A 21,703-nucleotide genomic window follows, 5' to 3' on the forward strand; every position below is an offset into this window, starting at 1 on the left:
TCGCTGATTGCCGCCGACAGACTGCAGTGGCTTGCGCCCATCACAGGCGTCCGGGTCCCTGATTGGCCCGACAGCGTGCGGGCACAGAGACATTAGCACTTGGAGCCCCTGCAAAGGCCCCAAAATGGGCCCGCGGGTGCCTCTGGGGCTGGGCCAATCACGATGCCGGGCTGGGGGGGTCGTCGTCGTCTCACTGGAAATTCGGGTCCCCGGCGGCAGCTGCAGCGCGTCGAGCGGAGAAAGAAGCTGCTGCTGCTACCTTTTGATTGCCTGCTGGAATTGAAGCCGGAGAGTAGAGGCGAGAGAGAGAGAGAGAGAGAGAGAGAGAAAAAAAAAAACTAGCAAGGGGGGGGAGGCGTTGGCGGCTTACAAGTTGAGTTAGCATGGCTGCGTACTCGTTTCTTTTTGACAGAACCAACCACGAGGTTTGCCAGCCACTTCCGGGTCCGCGCCCGCCAGCAAGGGAAAAAGACGTGCCGGGTTCAATATTACTCGTGCGTGTGTACCTACGGAGTGCTTGTATGGAACACACGGCAGAGTCGAGTTGATGGACGTTGGGCTGGGTTGGTTTGGTCCCCCGGAGGTTAAAGCTGGGTGAGATAATAGTGCAGCCGTAGCCTTGCGTGATTCCTGTTCTCGTTTCTTTTTACCATTGTCTGTTACCTACCTTGGCGACTGTCTGTCTGTCTCTCCTCCTTCTCTTCCCGTCGTCTCACTCCATCTCACCACACGCACATTTGCTCGTACTCGTGTGAATAACACGCAAACTGCCAGCAATATAGACGGACAGGCACTCACTCAGACCCGCCCTCAAAGCGCCCAATCTGCACAATCAGACCCCTCCAGGGCCAATCTGCATCTCGCCGTGGCCAGTTCGGCGGCTAGCCGCGCACGCCTCTGGGCGCATCACACCCTCCAGTCGCCTATCAGATCGCCCGCCATCCCATCCAATATCGTCGTCTGAGCTGTATTGGGGGCCCTTGCCATCGACACCCCTCAAACCCAGGCCAGAGAGGCGAGTGAGAAGAGAGCGGTAACCCAGTTCTCGGCTCCGCAGAAGCGGGAAAAAAAGAGAGCTTGCATCTACGGAGTACTACTATCCAATACTACTACTCGCCGGGTTTCTTTTTTTGGCCGGCGCCTCGCCTCGTCTTCTTTTTGTCGAATGAGCTCGTCGCATCTGCGTCGTCGCCGTTGTCCTCAAAACTCTTGCGCTCCCGCCACGGCCTTTTGGAGTCCTCCCTTTTTTTCCTCCTTCTTGCTTCCTCGATAGCTGGACTCGCCACACTTTTCTTCAATCGTGATTACTGTACTGTTGCTTGTTTTTTTTGGTGTATTTCCCTTACTCTCTCTTTTCTCTCTCTTTTGCTACGAGGCCTAACACGCATCGACTGGGTCGAGAGAGTTCTGGGTTCTCGAGTGTAACTGTCCTGCCTTTGACTTACACGATCAACAAACACTACAACATATTTGATATCATATCAAACCCCCCCAAACTAAGAAAAAACAAAACACATTAAAAGTCCAAAATGGACAACCAAGGTTCGTCATCACTGACGCAGGAGACGAAGCCGTCTTCGGCGCAGCAAGACGCAGCTGTCATTGACACGCCCACGCCCGCAGGCTTCAACTTTGGCGAGAAGAAGCGGCCCACCGCTCTCAACCTCACACACGCCCGTACCGGCACCTCGTCAAGTTCTTCGTCAGAAAGCTCGCTCAAGGTACCGCGGACGCCTCGCTTCGCCGAAGCAACGTCTGTCCACTCGCCCGTCGAGAACGGCGCCTCACCCTTTGCCGACCCGCCCAACGCCCAAGCCTCCGACTCCCAGCCCGGCGATGTCGGCTTTGGCTACATCAGCAACTCGGGCAGTGACCGCGAGTCTGTCCGCATGCCAAAGTCCCCCCTCAAGAGCGCCATGAAGGTTCCCGGAACACCTGCCAGGACGTTCAACATCATGAGCCCCACGTTCCGCGAGGAGGACATTCTGGAGAAGCGGGAGCAGCAGACGGAAAAGGAGCAGGCTAGGGATCTGGTACGTCTATATTCGAGAGCAATCTGAATGTCCAAACAAGGAAGGGAAGAAATGACAGCTAACACGACTTTCCCCCATTCTAGAAAATCAAGGTCCGCGTACGCATGGCCAAGTTCGCCCTCCGAAGTGTTCACTTCAGCTGCTCGCTCATCATCCTCGCCATGCTCTCGTCGTCCTTTGCCATCTTCAACGCCACAAAGTCTCTCCCCCAGCAGAGCAAGATGCCCTCGTGGGCCAATGGAACCAACCCCTGGGCCCAGAAGCTCGTCCTCGCCATGGCCTGTGTGTCTCTCGCCATCTCGGTCCTGGTCTTTGTCGCATACTGCCGCGGAGGACATCGCCGCGCTGAAAAGGTTGGCACTTATTATACGATTTTCGCCATTGGTTGGGTACGTATATCCTGGGTTTTACATCTTCAATACTCAGGCTTGTATTCAGACTAACATCTCATGTCTAGTTCATCGTCAGTCTCATCCTCTGGGTTCTCGCCGCTGCCGTCTTCTCCAACTCCAAAAGCAACGGCGGCAACAAAGACATGTGGGGATGGTCCTGCGTGCAAAACACCCGATCTGAAGTCTTCTCCGACAAGGTCAAGTACTCGCTGGTGTGCCGCCTGCAGAACTGGACCCTCATCTGCATCATCATCGAGGTCGTGCTCGAGGTCATCAGCATCCTGCTCTACAGCGTCATCTTCTACCGCTACTACTCCAAGCGCCGCCTGCACAAGTCCATGGACGTTCGTGACCGCGCCCGCTCCGATCTCTACCTCGCACAGCTTCGCTCGCAGTCTGCTCCCAACACCCCTGGTTTCCCGCGATCCCCCACCATGGGAGGCGTCCCCATGACGCCTGGCATGTTCCCGCCCAAGTCGCCCGCTCTTAGCCAATACGCTTTGTCGCCTCGCCACGCCCCGGCCAACTTTGGCAGCCTCGGCGGCATCGACGAGAAGAGCACCTTCACCCCAGGCGTCCAGGCCGTCGCCGAGCCCCCCTCTCAGTTCTCCAAGCCTCAGCTTCCCTTCAAGCTCCAGGCTCCTCCTACAAAGGCTCCCTCTGCCACGCCCAACAAGGCCCAGAGCCCTCTGTCTCCCGCACCGCCTCAGTCTGAGACCCTGCACGAGCACGCTCCTGTAGCCGCAGACGAGCCAACATACGACGCTGTGCCCATCCCCGGCGCATACAGCGGCGCTCCTCCGCCCAACTCCTTTGGCCAGGCAATGTAAGATATGACCAAACAACACGAAAAAAAGGAAAAACACAAAAACAAAAACCCTTTCAAAATTGTGATGACGATTTTTTTTTTTACTCTTCTTTACTTTCTTTTGTTTACTACTTTTTTTGATGAAGCGAGATTAAAAACCTCCCCTGGGGAACAGGATGATTATTTTTCCTCTCAGTTATTTTTTTATGGGAGACAGTAGGGGGGGCAAAGGATGTTAATTACCCTACAACATATACCACTTGGGGCGTTTTTTCTTTCTTTTCTTTTTGCGATTTTTCTTTATTTTTATTTTGGAGAGGGGCAGGCAAATGATTGGAAATCTCATGTCGTAACTGGATTCGACAGTGCTCTATGGACATATATATACTATGTACCTATATATCTGTGACAACTTTTCTAATTGACAGTACATTGATCACGTTCAAACCGGTTTCTCTTCTTGTTTCTGTGTGAGCTATGGGTTTTTGCTTGTTTAAAAATGTGTGTTCTTACTTGTACTTGCATATGGGAGACAGCAGTTGCGTATGAGCTATTTATAACATGGGGGATGGGTTAATGACTTGGTAATGCCATACAGAGTACACGAAGGAGCAGAGAGACGATAGCTCACTTGACATGATTTCACGTTGACACGCAGCAGGCAAGCTTGAAGTAGTAGTACTAAACTTTTTTTTTTTGAACAAAAGACACATATCATGATAGCGACTCCTAGATACAGACACTCAGAGGCGACAGGAACAGGGTCCTAAAAAAAAGAGAATCATTGCATTACTTTTGGTTGCCCGCCACACCTTCATGTCATTAAGGTGCAAAGGACTTCCTGAGCCTTCGTCACGCAGTCAATCCTGCCCCCCTTTTTCCTTGCAAGTCGCCCCCTCGAGACCGGCTTTTTCGAATTTGCGGTCCCGGATGCCCCCCTCTCTAGAAACGTTTGAATCTATCAGCAGCTACCGTCAAATATTGGAACGATGCCTCTCTCCCACAGATGGTCCCCAACTATCGTAAACAGGGCTACGCGATATCAAAAAAAAAGATGGTAGCCCGGAGCGGGTTGAAAAATAAAAAGACGCGGCGGCAATCTTTCTTTAGATGAGATCGGCAACGTTCATGGGCATCTCCTCAATCTGGGTGCTGTAGAACTGTTCAATCTCACGCATCATGCGGACATCGTCGGCGGTGACAAAGTTGATGGCAACACCCTTTCGGCCGAAACGACCACCACGACCGATACGGTGGATGTAGTTCTCCCGGTTGGCGGGGAGATCATAGTTGATGACCAGGGAAACCTGCTGGACATCGATACCACGGGCCAACAGGTCAGTGGCGATCAGGACACGAGAGGAGCCGGATCGGAACTCCTTCATAATCAGGTCACGCTGAGCCTGGTCCATGTCACCGTGCATGGCAGAGACGGTGAAGTCACGGGCAGTCAGCTTGTCAGTCAGCCAGTCGACCTTTCTGCGGGTGTTGCAGAAGATGACGGCCTGGGTAATGGTCACGGTCTCGTACAGATCGGACAGGGTGTCGAGCTTCCACTCCTCCTTCTCGACAGCAATGTAGAACTGCTTGATACCTTCCAGGGTAAGCTCGTCCTTCTTGACGAGGATACGGACGGGGTCACGCATGAATCGGGTGGTGACCTCAAGGACGTCCTGGGGCATGGTAGCGGAGAGCAGGACAACCTGGGTGGACTGAGGAAGGAGCTGGAAGATGTCGTAGATTTGGTCGGTGAAACCACGCTGGAAGAGGCGGTAGATGTTAGCAAAGCCGCATCACTAGCCGACAAGGCATGGTTGGAGGATTTCTTACAGAAAGCATCTCATCGGCCTCGTCGAGGACGAACATCTTCATGGCGTCGGTCTTGAGGAAACGACGCTGGATCATGTCGTGGACACGGCCGGGGGTGCCGACAACGACCTGGGGGCCGTCCTGGAGGGCCTTCATGTCCTCACGGACGCTGGTGCCGCCAATGCAGGCGTGGCACTCAACGTTCATGAAGTCGCCAATAGCGACAACAACCTTCTGGATCTGCTGGGCCAGCTCACGGGTGGGGGCAAGGATCAGAGCCTGGCACTGCTTGACGGCGGGGTCGATCTTCTGGAGAACGGAGATGGAGAAAGTGGCAGTCTTTCCAGTACCGGACTGGGCCTGAGCAATGACATCGTGGCCCTTGATAACAGGCATAATAGCACGCTGCTGAATAGCAGAGGGACGCTCGAAACCGTAGGCGTAGACTAGCCCCTTGTTAGATTTTGGCCCCTTTTTGTAGCAAAGTCACTTCGTGCGGGAGCGGAGGATGGATAGCACTCACCACCTCGGAGGAGCTCAGACTTGAGGTTCATGTCATCAAAGGAGTCGACGGTCTCGTCGTAGTTAGACTCGATTTGTCCTGTAACGCAACCGCCGTTAGCAAAAATTCGAACAACCAGGGCGGGGCCGCCATGGGGATCGCAAGGTTGGGTATCGTGGGGTCGAAGTCAGAAAAGAGCCTGCGAGGGTTTGCGCGCACAAGCAAAGCCTCCGCAAGACTCCGACACCACAGTCCGCCAGATATATGATGGAGATTTTGCAGTCCAACTCACCCTCGGGGACATCCTCGAGTCCTTTGTCAGCCATGATTGCGGTTGAAGAAGAAGATCTAGATCAAGCACAGCTCGACCTAGAATGGTTGAAGAAAAAGTAGGCGGGGTGGAAGCGACAAGAAGACAACAGACTTCTCTCGAGAGAAGGCTGGAAACGGTTGAGAAACTGGAAAAGTTGTCGACTAGATTCGTACACTCTCGAAATATACGAGAGCAGAAGGAACCTAGGAAAAAAAAGTCGTGATGATATAGTCAGTTGAAGGTGGGAGAGAGGAGAGAGAAAAAAAAAGACGACTGAGGGGCGATGCTTGTTTTTTTTTTCCTACCCACCATGGCTGTGGCCAATCACTTGGGGGTCGGGGTGGCCTGGTGGGGCAGCGGTTAGGGTACCTAGAGCACTGTACAGGCGAAGTTAGCATTCAAGAATTTTTTTTCCATTCTGTCAATATGGAGTACAGTGCACTAGCATCCAGTAAGGTCCCTAGCCGTAAAGAAACTTAGTCCCTAGCCGCAGTACAGTACACTTTGTGGCGGGTTCTGCCTTTTGGTTACGCTCCATCACATGTTGGTGTTGCTGGCTGGCATCGAGTCACAGAGGATTTGGCTTATCTCGCAAAAGGCTTGAATGTTCTGTGACTCATTGGGGAATGTTAATAATTTTTTTGTGTTTGCTAAATCTCAAACTTTGATATAATACAATATAGCTAGTGTTAATCGAGATATTACGCCTCGGTGGCAATCAATATCCGTACTAACTGGACCTCCATTTACCCTTACGAACGAAACTTTGCTTCGCGCGTATGCAGAGGATACTATATTAGACAACTCTTTTTTCGCCAACATGACCCTTTTACTTTTTGCTCATAAACTCAAACACGTACTGTACGTCCATATTAAAACGGCTGGGTAGTTAGCTGCTTAATAAACACGCTTGAAGGGAGGAACAGGCTTGCACTCGTTCTCGTCCAGAGTAGTGGAAATGACCTTGCGGTATGTCAGGTCCACCTTGCCGTGAGGCTGCTTCTGGAAACTGAGAGTGTGCTTCATCCAGTTCTCGTCGTCACGGTCGGGGAAGTCCTCACGGGCGTGAGCGCCACGAGACTCCTTTCGGGCAGCGGCGGAGGTGGCGGTTTGAACACTGCGATATGCAAAAGTTAGTCATAGTTCTTGTCACATGCGATTTGGGTGTCGTAGATAACACTTACGCGCAAGTGAGCAAGTTTCTCAGCTCAAGGGTCTCGACGAGATCCGAGTTCCAGATCATGCTGCGGTCCTTGATGCCAACATCGGCAAAGGTCTGGTCGACCTCGGTCATCCTGCGGACACCCTCGTCCAAGCTCTCCTGGGTTCGGAAAACGCTGACCTCGGTCTGCATGGTCTTCTGCATGGCCAGACGGATCTCAGCGGTGCTCTTGGGGCCGTCAGATGTTCGGATCTTGTCAAGGACCTCAATGTGGTCAGAACCGGCATCGGCGGCGAGAGGCTTCAGCTTGTCGCCAGGGGTGAAGTTGTCACGGATGGTGTGGGCAACGGCACGACCAAAGACGACCAGATCCAAAAGGGAGTTGGCGCCCAGTCGGTTAGCACCGTGGACAGACACTGAAGCAGCCTCACCGCAAGCGAACAGGCCGGGGACGATCTTGTCCTGGCCGTTCTCATCAATGGTAAGAACCTCACCAGTGTATCGGGTAGGGATACCACCCATGTTGTAGTGGACAGTAGGCAGGACAGGAATGGGCTGCTTGGTGACATCGACACCAGCGAAAATGCCGGCAGTCTCAGAAATACCAGGAAGTCGCTCAGCGAGAATTTCCGCAGGCAGGTGGCTGAGCTGCAGGAAGATGTGATCCTTCTCAGCACCAACACCACGACCCTCGCGGATCTCCATTGTCATTGATCGAGAGACAACGTCTCGAGAGGCGAGATCCTTGGCGGTGGGGGCATATCGCTCCATGAAGCGCTCACCCTCGCTGTTCAAGAGATAACCACCCTCACCACGAGCACCCTCAGTGATCAGGCAGCCAGCGCCGTAGATACCAGTGGGGTGGAACTGAACGAACTCAAGATCCTGGTTGGGCAGGCCAGCTCGGGCCACCATGGCCATACCGTCACCGGTACAGGTGTGAGCAGATGTGCAGCTAAAGTAGGCACGTCCGTAACCACCAGTTGCCAGGACGGTGTTGTTGGCCAGGAATCGGTGCAGGGTGCCATCCTCCTGGTTGTAGGCGAGGACACCACGGCATTCACCATCTTGCATAATCAGGTCGATGGCGAAGTACTCGATGAAGTAGTTGGCGTTGTATCGGAGAGACTGGCCGTAGAGAGTGTGCAGAAGAGCGTGACCGGTTCGGTCAGCGGCGGCACAGCATCGGTAGGCCTGGCCACCCTTGCCAAACTTCTGGGACTGACCACCAAAAGCTCGCTGATAGCTAAAACAAAAAAACATCCGTATTAGTAAAATGCGGGGGAGGGGCACCAAGCAAGGTGCTTGGTATCATGGCATGATTGAAGAAACTCACATCTTGCCATCCTCAGTTCGGGAGAAAGGGCAGCCGTAGTGCTCCAGCTCGATGATGGAAGCAGGGGCCTCACGGGTCATGTAGTGGATGGCATCCTGGTCACCCAGCCAGTCGGAGCCCTTGACAGTGTCGTACATGTGCCATCTCCAGTCATCTTCGTGCATGTTTCCGAGGGCAGCGTTGATACCGCCCTGAGCAGCTACCGTGTGACTTCGTGTGGGGAAGAGCTTAGAAATACAGGCAGTCTTGAAGCCGGCTTCAGCAAGACCCATTGTTGATCTCAAACCTGCACCGCCTGCACCGACAACAATTGCGTCGTATTCATGGTCCTAATAGTCGCGACGCATGGTCAATTGACAATGTCCTCTTGCAACTTGTCTCGCCGACCCAGAGAGATCTCAATCTGGGGGCGGGGGAGGGGGCCGACGTACAATGACGGGGTACTTGGAGCTAACAAAGGGGGAAGCTTCCTTTGCTCTCAGAGGTCCATTTGTGATAACGCGGGCTATTTCCGAAAACATATATCAGCACCTGATCGCATGCGTGTCTTTTCTTCCCGCGATGTTCGATCGGAATTCGCAAATCGCAAATTGTAGCTCTCGGAACAGGGTGGACCTACCTGCCGGTCGAGTAGATGAGAAGTTCCTAAGCTGGCTCCTGGCAAATCGCGAAAACTATGGTCAATGTCAGTCTCGGCAAGCTGCAAGAATGAAAAGAGGCCAATCCAGCTCATGCTTCCTCCAAGCTATGCTCGCCCGGCGATCCGTTTTGCGCGCAGAGTAACGGAGGGGCAGCGAGCGAATCGGCAGGGTTTTTTTCCTGGTCACGTACCGAAGAGCCAGAGGCCAACTTCCTCAAAGCCATAGAAGATGCCATTGTGAGCGAAGCAAGAAATCCGGGGTCACCAGGCTGCGTCCGCGCAAAAATTTGAAGCAGCAATGGCTTTACACAGACAGCTCGGCAATGCTTGGAGGTTTGGCAGCGTATGTCACGTTTTCGTAGATGGAGACTTCGGAAAAGCATGTGTCGGTCCTCGGCTATCTGGACCAATCAGAGGGTGTGTATTTGTAGTGGGATCGGGATTAGTAAGGATTTGGGAAGCAGACGGCTCAGCGCTGCTGCTAGGCGGTACCTAACAATCCTCGTGATGCCGCGCGAAGCAGTTTATAAGACGATGGGTCGATATATCTTTTGGATCATCGAGTACCTAGTAGCGGCTTAGATAAATACTTGGCGAGAAGTATATACCACCTTATTTCTAATAATAGTTTTATCAAACATAAATTGTAGAATCGAGGTGACCAAAACGGGATTCTTTCCTCTCTGTCCTGGTATTCTCGCTGTGATGGCCCCATTTTACTCGGCACGACAGCAGCCATTGGGCAGAGAAGAAAGAATCTGCCCACTAACAACTTTTGTCAACACCACACGACCAGCTGTGCTTGATAGCCAAAAAAATCTTGGTCTTCTTCGCTAGAAATAGCAAATATCATCTCATTACTTACCAAATTAGAACATACACTTTACTTGGTCTTCATCAGCTCGAATTTTGCGCAACAGGGTTTTCAATGCCTAAAAATTGTTCAATTCTTTGCCGCGAATAGCATCATGCCTTCAGCAATCTCACACGAAGCCAGCGACTCGATTGGCGACAGCCATTCTGATTCAATTCCAACCCACCCTCTCGGAGTCAAGCCCCTGGGGAATCAGTATCTCGCCACCAGGCCGATTGCCCGAAGAAGTATTGGCACATGGGCAGTTTTACCTGATGAGATCCTTGCCCTTGTTCTCGAGGGTTTCGACAAAAGTTCACTGTTGAGCCTTGGGTCTACATGCAAGTTTTTATATGCATTCTGCCACTCTGAAGAGCTATGGAAAGCCCTCCATCTTCGGTAATTTTTAGCCACGGGTTTCCTTGTGTGGACATACCTACCATATGACACGAGCTAACGTGGAATAAATTTCTAGATCCCAATCGACGAGCAGCTCATCTATTAATTGGCGGGGATCATGGAGATCGACCGTTTTGGGCCTTGACAGTGATCGACAAGCAAAGGTTGACTGTAGCAACGTCTTTTCCGATGTCCTACATCGACCTTTTGCCTGCAGCAATATTGAGCTGGCAAAATATGTCACAGGGATACCAAAAGCGAATCAGATTCACCGGTTTGAGAACCTCACATATGAAGAGTATGCCGAAAGATGGACCGAACAACCTTTTGTCTTGACAGAGTGCATTCAAGAATGGCCAGTTTACTCCCAGTGGACCATTCATTCCTTACTCGACAAGTTCGCCAATGTTGAGTTTCGTGCCGAAGCAGTGGACTGGACATTCTCACAGTATTGTGATTATATGAACCGGAACAGAGATGAGAGCCCTCTCTACTTGTTTGATCGAAAATTCGCTGAGAAGATGGAGCTCAAGGTCGGACACTCGGAGGGTGCCTCGTATTGGCGGCCGGACTGCTTCGGGCCAGATCTCTTTGAGGTCTTGGGAGACGAGCGGCCGGCTCACCGGTGGTTGATTATCGGGCCCGGACGAAGCGGGTCTACTTTCCACAAGGATCCCAATGGGACGAGTGCGTGGAATGCCGTGATTCAGGGGTCCAAATACTGGATCATGTTTCCGCCAACGGCCCAGGTACCCGGAGTCTACGTATCTTCAGACAGCAGCGAGGTGACAAGCCCCCTGAGCATTGCTGAGTGGCTGCTCACGTTCCACGAGGAGGCGAGACACATGCCTGAGTGTGTTGAGGGCATCTGCAATGCTGGAGAGATACTTCATGTTCCGAGTGGATGGTGGCATCTCGTGGTGAACATTGAAAAGGGCATTGCGCTGACACAAAACTTTGTCCCTCAGTCTCCCAGCCTAAATCTAGTCTCCGAGGTCTTGTCGTTCCTAAGGGACAAGCCGGATCAAGTCTCTGGCTTCTCGCGAGACGTGGAAGATCCCTTTGGCCTTTTCACAGCCAGACTCAAGCAAAACTACCCAGACGTTCTGGAGAAGGCACTAGAATTGGCTGATAAGAAGAATGGCAAAAAGAGAAAGTGGGATACGGCGGTGGGCCGAGATGAAGAGCAAGCAGAAGGGTTTAGTTTTGGGTTTGGAGGCGATGATGATGAGATCCCGTAACGGCAGTCTATGTATAGCTGGGCACTGTATCTATGATTGATGAATATCTTGGGAGTTGGCATGAATGATTGACATACAAGTACACGCGTATATACAACTTGCGATATGTGATAGATTGCAAGTATCGGCATGTAGATATAGGATTACTAGGTACTACCAGGTAGTAGGGAGTTCTGGGTGTGGGTATACGGAGTACAACGCACTGGGCATGTACCTATGCACGACAACTTGAACTTTGCGGGGCTCTACAGGGTTGATCCTGCATGGCCCTCTATTGTGTGTGATGTGATTATTTTGTAAGCAGAGAGGTACCCCTGACACAAGTTGAAATAGGGAAATACGTGGAGGTTGATATCCATGAGACCTGTGGCGCTGGCTGTGAATACTGATTGCTCAAGCCCATTGCGGGCAATTGCCAATTGGGTAATAGTGAACACGAGCTAAAAGATGGAATCAATGCTGTCATCCTTGTCCCCGACTCTTGACCTCTGATGCGAGACACAATTGGGGACAAGATTCGGAGTGACCGTTTGCCATGCGGGCGGATTTGGAAGTGGCAGCACTACGGAGATGCGAATGAAGGTGCTGGCTGGGCTATGTAGATATCCGAGTTGGGGTTGATATCAGTCTAGCTGGGCATGTGCTGGACTGGGATGAACCAACTGGCGCTTGGGCTTCAAGAAACCAGACGCTAATCACCCCGATTTCCCTAGATGTCAAGGCGTAAGATTCGATGGGATGGAGGAGAGTTTCAGGCAGAGGGTCCAGGGGATGGCTTTAGAGGGTATCAAATCCAATATTGCACCAGACTGGACTACCTCAAGTGGTGGTGGTGGGATGTAGTAGCGGGTGGGATTCAGGGGGATCACGACTGGTTGCAAATCAGAGCAGAAGCCGACCACGTCACCACACAGCACAGCTTCCGAGTGAGTTGCAGCAAGAGAAGCCACCCGCAGAAGCAACTCAAGTCCATCCATGTAATCTGTCTCCCTCCAATCACCGCCGGCGGAACCCAGGACTGGCACCTCACTGACTCGGCACTACTGTTGTTAGCACTGCGAGTTAGCTGGGACTGTTCATGCTAGAGCACCCGCGAAAGAGGCTCTAGCGTCCGCGGCCATGGATGTAGCTGTTGGACCTGTCGGTTGCTTTGTGCTGCTGAATGGACTGATCTATATTTGACCTACAGTTGGCCGCTGGTCGAAGGGGGGGAGGAGCTAGTTGAAGAGAGAGAGAGGAGAGCAACACAGAGGACAAAGAACAGACCAAGACAGCTCCAGTGCTCCATCCAACTCGTGTACTCGTCGGTGCTAAGGCAGTGAGTGAGTATGAGTACAACAAGTCAGTTAGCGCTCGAGGTACCGCCTAAGGTATTGACCGCAGCAGTAGCAACAGCAACAGCAACGAGGCAGCCATAAGCACGCCATTGCGGCTCTTCACAGCTTTGTTTCAATCGATCTTGACAATGGATGTTGGTTGGTCCGACTTGATTTGTCCCGGCAAGTTCCCGGCCGCAAGAACAAGTGGCAGAAGCACAAAGAAATCCAATACCAGACCCCAGAAGTGTCCGGCAGTCCCCCTCCAAAGCACCTGTACCTTGTCCAGCTTTAGCCTTTAGGTACCCAAAACCCCCCCGAAGGACCGCCCGGGCAGCTAGCGGCTTTATTACTGGGCCACCTACCAGGGGCGGGCCACCAACTTCGCCTCCACCACCGACCGACCTGTCGCGAGTCTCGTCCATCTGGTCAGCTTCAACCCTTCCTTCATCTCTCTCGCCGTCTGTCCATCCTCTGCCATCTTCTGCCTTGACCGGAGCAGGGCCTTTTAGAGGGGCGACGATACAGCAGCTCGCCATCGGCACAGCGAGTGCGGCGCTCGACTTCTCCACGAAACTTGTCTTTGCTGGGCCGGGGTTTGCGACGCAATGTAAGCTTCGTCGCTGCCCTTCTCCGCCCTTTCTTCACCGTCCACGCGCCTTTGTGTCCGCTTGCTGGCCTCTCTGTTTCTTCGATTCTCGGCTTCTCCCGTCGTCTATAATAAATCCAGTTCTGATTCACTCTTCATCGTCATCCTTGTCTCGTAATAGTTTCGCAGCTGTGAGTGCTTGTGACTCTGATACATGGCTACCTACCCCTAGGTAGGTAGCTTTGATAATCGGACCTTTGTGAAAGCATACCTTGCCTATTGCTCAGCAAGCACTGACAACACCTATTCTTAGGAGCTTGTACTTTGTTCTTTCTTTATCATCGGTCCGCGCTTTGATTCTCAGCTTCATTGTCTTCTTTTATTCACCACCACTCCCGAAGCTCTTGCTTCCCTATCTACTCTTCGGCGCTGGTCCCCACCATTCGGCCATATATATTACGACTACTTTGATCGCAAGCGTTGATCTTTTAGCCTTGCCTCGATACCGAATCTCTACCGAGTAGAACACCTCGCCGACTTGTTACACACACATATATACATACTCTGGTATTTGAGCTGGCCCGTCTCGCCAGGTCCAACCAACCGCAATCATGGTATTAGACGAGCACTACGAGATGTGCCTGCCTATCCTGCAGGACCCAAGGCTCGAAGACGAAGATAAGACGGATAGAATAGAGGAGCTGTTCAAAAGAGAAACCAACATGATTGGCATGTCTTTGGATAACGCCATCCTCGATGTCATGTGGCGATGGCGTGAATGCGGAGGGACCTCAACGTCACCGCCTCCCATCCGTCAGACCATCTTGCGACGACCATCTCCGGCTTCGTGGAGGGGCGGCACTCCATTGTCAGGCTCGCCACGGCTGGCCGTTAGTCCCCTTGCGCCGCCCGGATATATCCCCGCTACCTTTGGCAGGACCAAATCGGTCACAGCTTCACCCTTTGGATCGCCACGGGCTTCTCCTCGTCTGGCCCTTGCGACCCCCGTGATTCCCCATAGCCCAAATCTCAACGCATATGAGTTTGCCAGCGATCCCACCCCCGCCACCGAGATTCTCGGAGAATATCAGATCGAGAATGTCGACTGGCTGGTCAACGATGACACCATTAGTCTCTCGTCGTCTGTGGGCACTACCAGGAGCCTCAATGCCGCCGCCCCTGAGTTTTCGTCCATGTCCTCGCAGCAGATTGACATGTCGCCTTACGACATGCTCAGGTCAATCCTGGGACATACGAGAACTGATGACGAGATTGAATCAGCCCTTGCGGCACACAACTACGATTTGAGCGCAACCATCACATCCATGATGGAGGTTCCGCAAGACGGCGGCGTGCGACTTGATGAGCCCAAGAACGTTCTCATTGGCAAGTCAATATCTGCAGAGGGTCGCCCGTCCACCCCGGTGAACCAAAAGGCCGGCGTTATTTGCAAATTTTACATGTCGACTGGCCAGTGTCTGCGCGCAGACTGCCGGTTCAGTCATGACCTCAGCAACCACTTGTGCAAGTAAGTGCAGACAGCGTAAAACTCATATAGGGTACTTCTAAGCCCAAACCTGCTAACGCTGTCAACCTAGGTACTGGATCATGGGCAATTGCCTGGCCGGCGAAACGTGCATCTTCTCGCATGACCCAACTAAGCTTGTGAGCAAGATGTCGCTGGAGAGCGGCACGAATACTCCTACTAGGAGCCACAGCAGTTTGATGCTTCAGGATATGAACTCGTTTCCCTCCCTACAGTCTAGCGACTCCGATGGAGCCTTTGTTGGTAGTCCCAACTTTGCCTTTGGAATCGGCGCATCGCCGGGATTGCGATCCTTGCGAGCAGAGAGCCCGCGACCTAGATCGAGGCCCGGAAGCCGACATCAGGCAAAGGAAAATCATGCCGTAGCCCCAGCCCTCGATGACAACGAGGCCTTCCCGTCTCTTGGGTCGGCCATTGCAAAACAAGGGAAGAAGCATCACGGTAAGCGAGGAGGGCACGGCCACAAGGAGAACGGCACCCCTAGCTCTTTGGCGGATATTGTCAAGATGAACCCACCTGCGTCTCCAAGGCTGGAGGTGCGTAAACCCGTTAGCAATGGCAACGGCACTATTGGCAGAGATGGCGAAAACAGTGCTGCAGCGCTCGCAATTCCTAGCCCCAAACACATTCCTTGGCTGGAAACTGGAGAGCATGCCAACAAGGCATATCTCAAGGCCCGTCAAGATGCTATAAAGCATGGCGGCCTCAGGAATAAGTTCTTGCAAAGGTACGTCTACATGGCTCTGAAACAAAAATAGATCGAAACTCTAACACCAATCCCAGCGCTGCTCAAGCATGGAATCGTAACGATGCCCGAGCCGCCAAGGCTCTCAGTCTCCGTGGCCAGAGCGAGAATGACTTGATGAGAAAGGCCCATAGGGAGGCAGCTCGCGAACTCTACGAGCAGCGAAACAAGAATTTGGACGGCATGCCAGAGGTATACGTCGACCTTCACGGCCTTCATCCAGAGGAAGCCGTTGAGTACTTGGAAAAGGTCCTCCTGGAGAACGAAAAGGGAGGTAGGCCTGTCTACGCCATCACCGGAACTGGCCACCACAGCAAGAACGGCAAGGACAAGGTGGGAAAAGCAATCCGTGCATTCTTGAACGAGTGGCGATATGCGTACCGCGAGTTCTCCGTACCGGGAGATCGCAACAGCATGGGCGGCATCTTGGGAGTGGATGCCAGCAGTTGGGACAAGTCACTAGCAAGAGATGGGGCCGACGAAGACAAAGCCGCAGTCGACATTCTGAGCCAAGGTGTCGAGATTGGCGATGGCAAAGTCAGGCTGCTGGTCAGGGACCCTCCCAAGGGTCCAAGCGGCCGCCGATGACAATGCGAGAACTAAACAAGTAAAAGACTTAAAAACCGATGCAAAAAAAGGAGGAAGTGTGAAGGACTACCTAGTTGGAGGAAGAGAGTTAGGTAGAACGTATCTCATGAAGAACTGAACTCTGCTATTATCACGGCACGTCGACTTTGGTGAATGGTGTGTTGTGTTGTACATGTATCCATCAGGTACCTTTTGACAGGTACTAGCAGTCATTGTTCCCCAGCCGGTACTCCGTACTGAGTGCGGTGATACACGCTTGACAGCATCATCACATACGAGTACACATTGACTATCTACATCCTTATTGACGGTTGCATGATTTTGACTGACACAGCCAATGTATCAAGCAATTATCAGTCTCACGGATCGCAACGTTTCTACAGAAGCAGCTCCCATTGGCGGACTTACAACAAGGGCCGTTCCTTTAAAGCTTTTAAGGTGACGGTGGGGCTGACGTAAGGGTACCAGTTCCTTGAGCTACGTCCCATCCATCCAATTGGGGGGAATACAGCGCCTCAGGTACAGGATACGGGTGGACGCACAGGTACCTGCACTCAGGGTCTAAGAAGATGGGCCGCACAAGTACATGCGAGGTACCTTGTTATCGAGCGACACCGCCACCGATAGATGACGAGGAATCGAAGGGCTTATGCTAAACCCTTTCATCCTCTTTGATTCATCATTCTCTTTCCTCGTAAAAGGCCCATTGCAATTACAACAATCGTCTTTTCTTCTTCTTTTTTTTCTTTCGCCTCTTCTTAAGCTTGATTGGGCGTCGACGGACTTGACTCGCCGCAGGGATACGAGCCGGAGCGCTTCCGATCTCGATAATATCGACCGAGCAATCCGCCAGCCAACTCAAAACCAACATTGACTTTTTTTACACGATATTCTTGTTTTTTCTGTTGGATCCGGAATGGAGAGCTAGGGTGGATAGAGGATAATACTTTTTGGGGGTCTTTGATATTCGCATATCCGACTTCATCCTTTCTTCTGCATCTTTTGACGATATCTACTTTATTCGGTTCGGTTCGACGAAGACGTCGCGGATATACAGACAGCTCCTGATCTTGCACCGAGCTGCTTTTACCCCTCAAACGACCACGAGAAAACAAGGAAAAAGGCCAAATAGGCAGAATCCCGAGCTAGAATCACAAGAATGGCGGACCAATACCAGCCCCCGAGGGCCGAAAGCGTCTCTCCAACACCATCCTCTCCCTCGTCGGAGACTCCTCCGCTGTCCTCGTCGGAAACCCGGTTCCCGCACCCGCAGCGCTGGGCTCGCAGGGATGCGAGCCATCGCCTCTCGGGAAGCATCTCGCGGTCGCAGCGGATATCGTCGGGGGCGCAGGGCTGGGTGCGCGACCAGTGGACCATGTATCTCAGATGGAGCGAGAGGATGTACGCGGCGTTCTGGAAGCTCTCGCTGCTGCAGCGGTCGCTTGTTGTTTTCGTCATTTGCCTGGGGTGGACGTTTATCATCTTGTCCATCTTGTACTCGGAGGCCTTTTTTGCTTGGCTGGCGACGGTGTCAAAGTCGTGGCGCGAGATTCCCGGTGGCTGGCTGATTGCCTTTATGCTCATCTTCGCCACTTCGGTCCCGCCCATTGTGGGATACTCGACCGCCAATACCATCGCCGGCTTCGTTTACGGATTCCCCATGGGCTGGCCCATTGCTGCGTCGGCATGCATCATCGGTAGTCTGGCTGCCTTTATGGCCTGTCGAACCGTCCTGAGCGGCCATGTCAACAAGCTGATTGGCAACGACCACCGCTTCGTTGCGCTCGGCCAGGTTCTGCGTAGAGACGGGATCCTCTACTTGACGGGCATCCGTTTCTGCCCGCTGCCCTTTAGCTTGAGCAACGGCTTCCTTGCTACGATCCCGAGCATATCCCCTCTATCATTTGTCATCTCGACAGCGTTGTCAACGTAAAGACCCAGACCTTGTCATATCTTTGTCACACCACCAGTTTGACTAACATTGTCTTTCCAGGCCCAAACTCCTCATCCACATCTTCATCGGAAGCCGTCTCGCCATCATCGCCGAACAAGGCGACGCCATGTCCCTTCGCGACAAGATCATCAATTACATCGGCATGTTCATCGGCGGCGCAATCGGCGCTGCCGCCGGCTTCATCATCTACCGCCGCACCATGGCCCGCGCCGAGGAGCTCGCCCGCGAGGAGGCCACCATCAATGCCGCCGAGGAGGGTGTCGTTGGCTACGAGGACACCGACGATACCCTCATGGATCCCGAGGACGCGGCCGACGTCATGGGCGATGATGACGTTTCGCTGTGGGACAACCAGGGGGATGATGGTTGGGGCGATGGCTATGATGATGATGAACAAGACGTTACCACGAAACTGACAAAGCTGAATAAAGACTAGACTACACACGGACAGGGGGTTATGAAAAAAAACATGTCATGATTTTGTTTATAACGAATTTTTACGTATAGAATAAGAGCACTGGCGTTGACGTGTTTCACAAGGCGTGCAGGTCATCAGATGATTAATTGAAAAAAAAAAATCAATATCAATATTCAAATCGGAGCATACGATAGCTCTTGTGCCATTCTATGTTATACTAAAACTTGCTCGAACCCAAACCCCGTATGTCGTATAATCATCAAGTAGTCGCTTGCTCACAATCATGTTATCAAAGAAACCCCAAGCTCAATATTCACCGAGCAATTAGACAAAAGCCCTGAAAAGCCCCCAGGCAATACCATCTTTGCCCCTGTAAGAAAAGAAAAAGAAAAAGAAAAAAAACCAAAACGCCGCCGCTATAGAGAGCTGACCGAATAGACTAAAACCGTAAACAAGCAATGCTGATGTTGGTCCTCTGCTGCGAATAAGACTGCTGAATAAAAGTGTAACAGAGAGTAGGGTCGAAAATGAGGACAATATGAAAGTCAGTCTTCAACGTTGTTGATACTGATTCATAAATTGAATGGCCTGTTCCATTGGATACCCAATAAAGACAGGGCCTGTGAAAACCATTTGAGCGTTTGGCGCCTTCGATATATCCGGGTTGATAAAGGTAGGCTGCGGAATAGAAGTGCGGTACTCTTGGACAGGATTGTGCTCATGAGGCGCCTTTGTTGGGGTGTAAGGCGCCTGGTCCTGGGCGTTGTTCGGAGCTGGGGCATTCTGAGTCTGGGGATTGGGTGAAGTCGATATGTTCAGACCGGTGAAAGCAGGTGGCTTAGCTCCATGGCCAAAGGGGCATTTTCCAGCTGGCTTCGCCGGAGTTTGAGTGCTCTGTGCAGGACTCGGCATTCGCACGGGCGCAGGGGGCGGCGACATAGGATGGCCTCCTCCGTTGCCGGATTGTTGATAGACGGGCACGGAAATGCCCCAGGGGCGGCTCGGTGATTCTCCTACTCGAACCTCCTTGAGCGGCCGGTCGAAATGACTTTGTCGGTCTTCATCCATGTCGGTCGGCGGCTCAGCAGGGGCTTCTGGGTCCGTGCTTGAGCTGACGGCGTGCGCCCAACTCTCTACTCGGTCTGCTGAAGTTCTCGTGGCATCGCTTGGGCGGCGTGCGTGCTCCTCGTCAGGCAGCATCGGCTTGTGGAGATGGCTCAGGTCTTCAATCATGCTCACAATGTTTCCATACTTTGCATCCAATTTCCTAATCTGTTCTTCGTTGCGCTGATATCTCCGCACGCAGACCTCGTGGCTGCGAGGCAGCTCGTGCTTGTGCGTTTCAACATAATGAGCAATCTCCTCTGGGGAGTGTTTGTCTAAGAATCGGATAGGGCATTTGCTCGCCTGAGTTCCGTTTACGGCGCCTTGCTGAGACGTCTCTTCTTCGTACATGGCAACACAAATAGGGTCTTCAGTGTGATCTGGGGCCAAGTCCGGGCCGGTTTCAGGCTCCCGGTCTTGGTCGGCACCAGCAGCGGCATCCTTAGCAAAGGGACACTGCAGGTTGCCTTTCTTCCCCTCAACGGTGAAATCTTGTTCCAGAGCAGTCGACATGGAGGTTTCTACGTGGGAGGTTTGAGACAGCGTGTCTCTGGATGATGCTGTGGTTTTACTGGCTTCACCCAAGGAGGCGACCAGTTTGTTTGCAGCGCGGCGTCCGTCACGAATGATGAGAGCAATCTGGTGCTGGGACTGCAGAGAGCTTTGCTTAGGAAGAGGCACGGGCAAAGTATCATCGACAGAGGTGTGTGCTGGGAGCTGGAGCTTTGCCAAAGTCTCGGCTATCTCTGGTGTAGCGGGCGCATATTTATCGGCCAAGTACTGGAACTGTAAGAGCAGGTGACGAGTTAGTCACGGACAATGTATCAAGATGCAAGACGACCTCGAGGAATCTCTAGCCAGGCTAGAATGAAAAACGAAAGGGGGACAGTGCGGATCAGTGATAATCAGGTTGTCAATCCCGGCAGCATTGGCTGCTATTGATCTAGAGCTAATGATATCTCATCATGTTGGCAGTCCCCAAAAGGCTGTGTATATGCAAGGCTATATACAGTGATGTCGGAGAAAAAAGGAAAGAAAAAAGAGAAGAGCTCTTTTTTTGAGGCTTACCTGCTCGTGCGCAAAACGCAGCTTATGCTCGAGAATTGTCTTTCGGTCCGTCAAAACCTGAACCTCATCCGCAAGCGCGTTGAAAGCGTCCGCTACGGTCTGAGTAAGATGAAAATCTGCCATTCCGGATGGCTCAAGTTTTTGTGAGACTTGGCCACGAGAAGAAGAAGGAAAGAAAGAAAACAGAAAATGGAAGAGAAAAAACAGGGAGAAGAAAAAGAGGCTCAGAAGGCAAGGCCGGAGTTTTAACTGGCTGAAGCGGGGCGCGCTTTGGCCGATTGCGGGTTGCGGTGCCGCAAAAGCGCGTGACGAACTCGTGGGAATGATTCGTCAGCAAGGATTGTAGTTGGATGATGTATTTACTCCGTACTGATGCCTGTTTTCTGGACAATAAAAAGGTAAATAATACGATTTATGAAAGATGGACTGTCACCACATTGCTATGCAGAGCCACAGCTTCATAAAAGGTCCAACCTGGGAAGCATTGTGGTTTGGGTAAGGCTGGGGCAATTTCGGTTCGCTGGTTAACAAATATCAACGACATGCGGTACAGCGGGGCTGGATTTGAGAGCTTCTTTAGAGGTAGCTACCTATGTCAGTCACCACGGGTAGTGGTTCGAGATGTCAAGGAGAATGAACAGCCTCGCCCCGGACATGTTGGATTTCTTCAAACATCACCGCCAGTGGGAGGATGAACCATTTAGGAGGTGAATACCCCGAGACACTGGATCCCAATGTTTCGTCATTCCACACATCACACAGCCAACATGCCTCAAGCTGTTGGTCATGGTCCTCCTTCACCAGTAAGGGCCTCAGAGCCTGATTTCATTGCCTCGAGATTGAATCCCACGTATTCAATCACCCTCCATCAAGGTCCCGAGTTCGTA

At 52.3% G+C, this 21,703-nt stretch overlaps 8 protein-coding genes across 8 annotated transcripts; 4 read left to right on the forward strand and 4 right to left on the reverse strand.

Annotated features, from left to right (window-relative positions):
* Window positions 1–1,529: 1,529 nt before the first annotated feature.
* Triagg1_1248 (uncharacterized protein) lies at window positions 1,530–3,255 on the forward strand (the record flags this gene model as incomplete). The annotated part of the gene is made up of 3 exons (XM_062895297.1): window positions 1,530–2,033; window positions 2,117–2,422; window positions 2,491–3,255. The coding sequence occupies 3 exons, from the start codon at window positions 1,530–1,532 to the stop codon at window positions 3,253–3,255; spliced, it is 1,575 nt and encodes a 524-aa protein (XP_062759587.1).
* A 1,084-nt stretch (window positions 3,256–4,339) lies between these two features.
* Window positions 4,340–5,870, reverse strand: Triagg1_1249 (uncharacterized protein; the record flags this gene model as incomplete). The annotated part of the gene is made up of 4 exons (XM_062895298.1): window positions 4,340–4,993; window positions 5,064–5,488; window positions 5,566–5,643; window positions 5,837–5,870. 4 exons carry the CDS (start codon window positions 5,868–5,870, stop codon window positions 4,340–4,342), a joined length of 1,191 nt encoding a protein of 396 aa, XP_062759588.1.
* Window positions 5,871–6,754: 884 nt separating this feature from the next.
* On the reverse strand, window positions 6,755–9,231 carry Triagg1_1250 (uncharacterized protein; the record flags this gene model as incomplete). Its single annotated transcript, XM_062895300.1, has 6 exons — window positions 6,755–6,974; window positions 7,042–8,265; window positions 8,356–8,684; window positions 8,787–8,860; window positions 8,975–9,029; window positions 9,187–9,231. The coding sequence occupies 6 exons, from the start codon at window positions 9,229–9,231 to the stop codon at window positions 6,755–6,757; spliced, it is 1,947 nt and encodes a 648-aa protein (XP_062759589.1).
* A 732-nt stretch (window positions 9,232–9,963) lies between these two features.
* Triagg1_1251 (uncharacterized protein) lies at window positions 9,964–11,488 on the forward strand (the record flags this gene model as incomplete). Its single annotated transcript, XM_062895301.1, has 2 exons — window positions 9,964–10,247; window positions 10,465–11,488. 2 exons carry the CDS (start codon window positions 9,964–9,966, stop codon window positions 11,486–11,488), a joined length of 1,308 nt encoding a protein of 435 aa, XP_062759590.1.
* A 1,449-nt stretch (window positions 11,489–12,937) lies between these two features.
* Triagg1_1252 (uncharacterized protein) lies at window positions 12,938–13,343 on the reverse strand (the record flags this gene model as incomplete). Its single annotated transcript, XM_062895302.1, has 2 exons — window positions 12,938–13,078; window positions 13,170–13,343. The coding sequence occupies 2 exons, from the start codon at window positions 13,341–13,343 to the stop codon at window positions 12,938–12,940; spliced, it is 315 nt and encodes a 104-aa protein (XP_062759591.1).
* A 661-nt stretch (window positions 13,344–14,004) lies between these two features.
* Triagg1_1253 (uncharacterized protein) lies at window positions 14,005–16,272 on the forward strand (the record flags this gene model as incomplete). Its single annotated transcript, XM_062895303.1, has 3 exons — window positions 14,005–14,921; window positions 14,992–15,666; window positions 15,723–16,272. The coding sequence occupies 3 exons, from the start codon at window positions 14,005–14,007 to the stop codon at window positions 16,270–16,272; spliced, it is 2,142 nt and encodes a 713-aa protein (XP_062759592.1).
* A 1,159-nt stretch (window positions 16,273–17,431) lies between these two features.
* Window positions 17,432–18,662, forward strand: Triagg1_1254 (uncharacterized protein; the record flags this gene model as incomplete). The annotated part of the gene is made up of 2 exons (XM_062895304.1): window positions 17,432–18,201; window positions 18,266–18,662. 2 exons carry the CDS (start codon window positions 17,432–17,434, stop codon window positions 18,660–18,662), a joined length of 1,167 nt encoding a protein of 388 aa, XP_062759593.1.
* A 534-nt stretch (window positions 18,663–19,196) lies between these two features.
* On the reverse strand, window positions 19,197–20,939 carry Triagg1_1255 (uncharacterized protein; the record flags this gene model as incomplete). The annotated part of the gene is made up of 2 exons (XM_062895305.1): window positions 19,197–20,534; window positions 20,817–20,939. The coding sequence occupies 2 exons, from the start codon at window positions 20,937–20,939 to the stop codon at window positions 19,197–19,199; spliced, it is 1,461 nt and encodes a 486-aa protein (XP_062759594.1).
* Window positions 20,940–21,703: the final 764 nt, after the last annotated feature.

This window comes from Trichoderma aggressivum (assembly GCF_033847375.1).
Source record: "Trichoderma aggressivum f. europaeum strain CBS 100526 chromosome Unknown scaffold_003, whole genome shotgun sequence".
Classification (NCBI taxonomy): Eukaryota; Fungi; Ascomycota; class Sordariomycetes; order Hypocreales; family Hypocreaceae; genus Trichoderma; species Trichoderma aggressivum.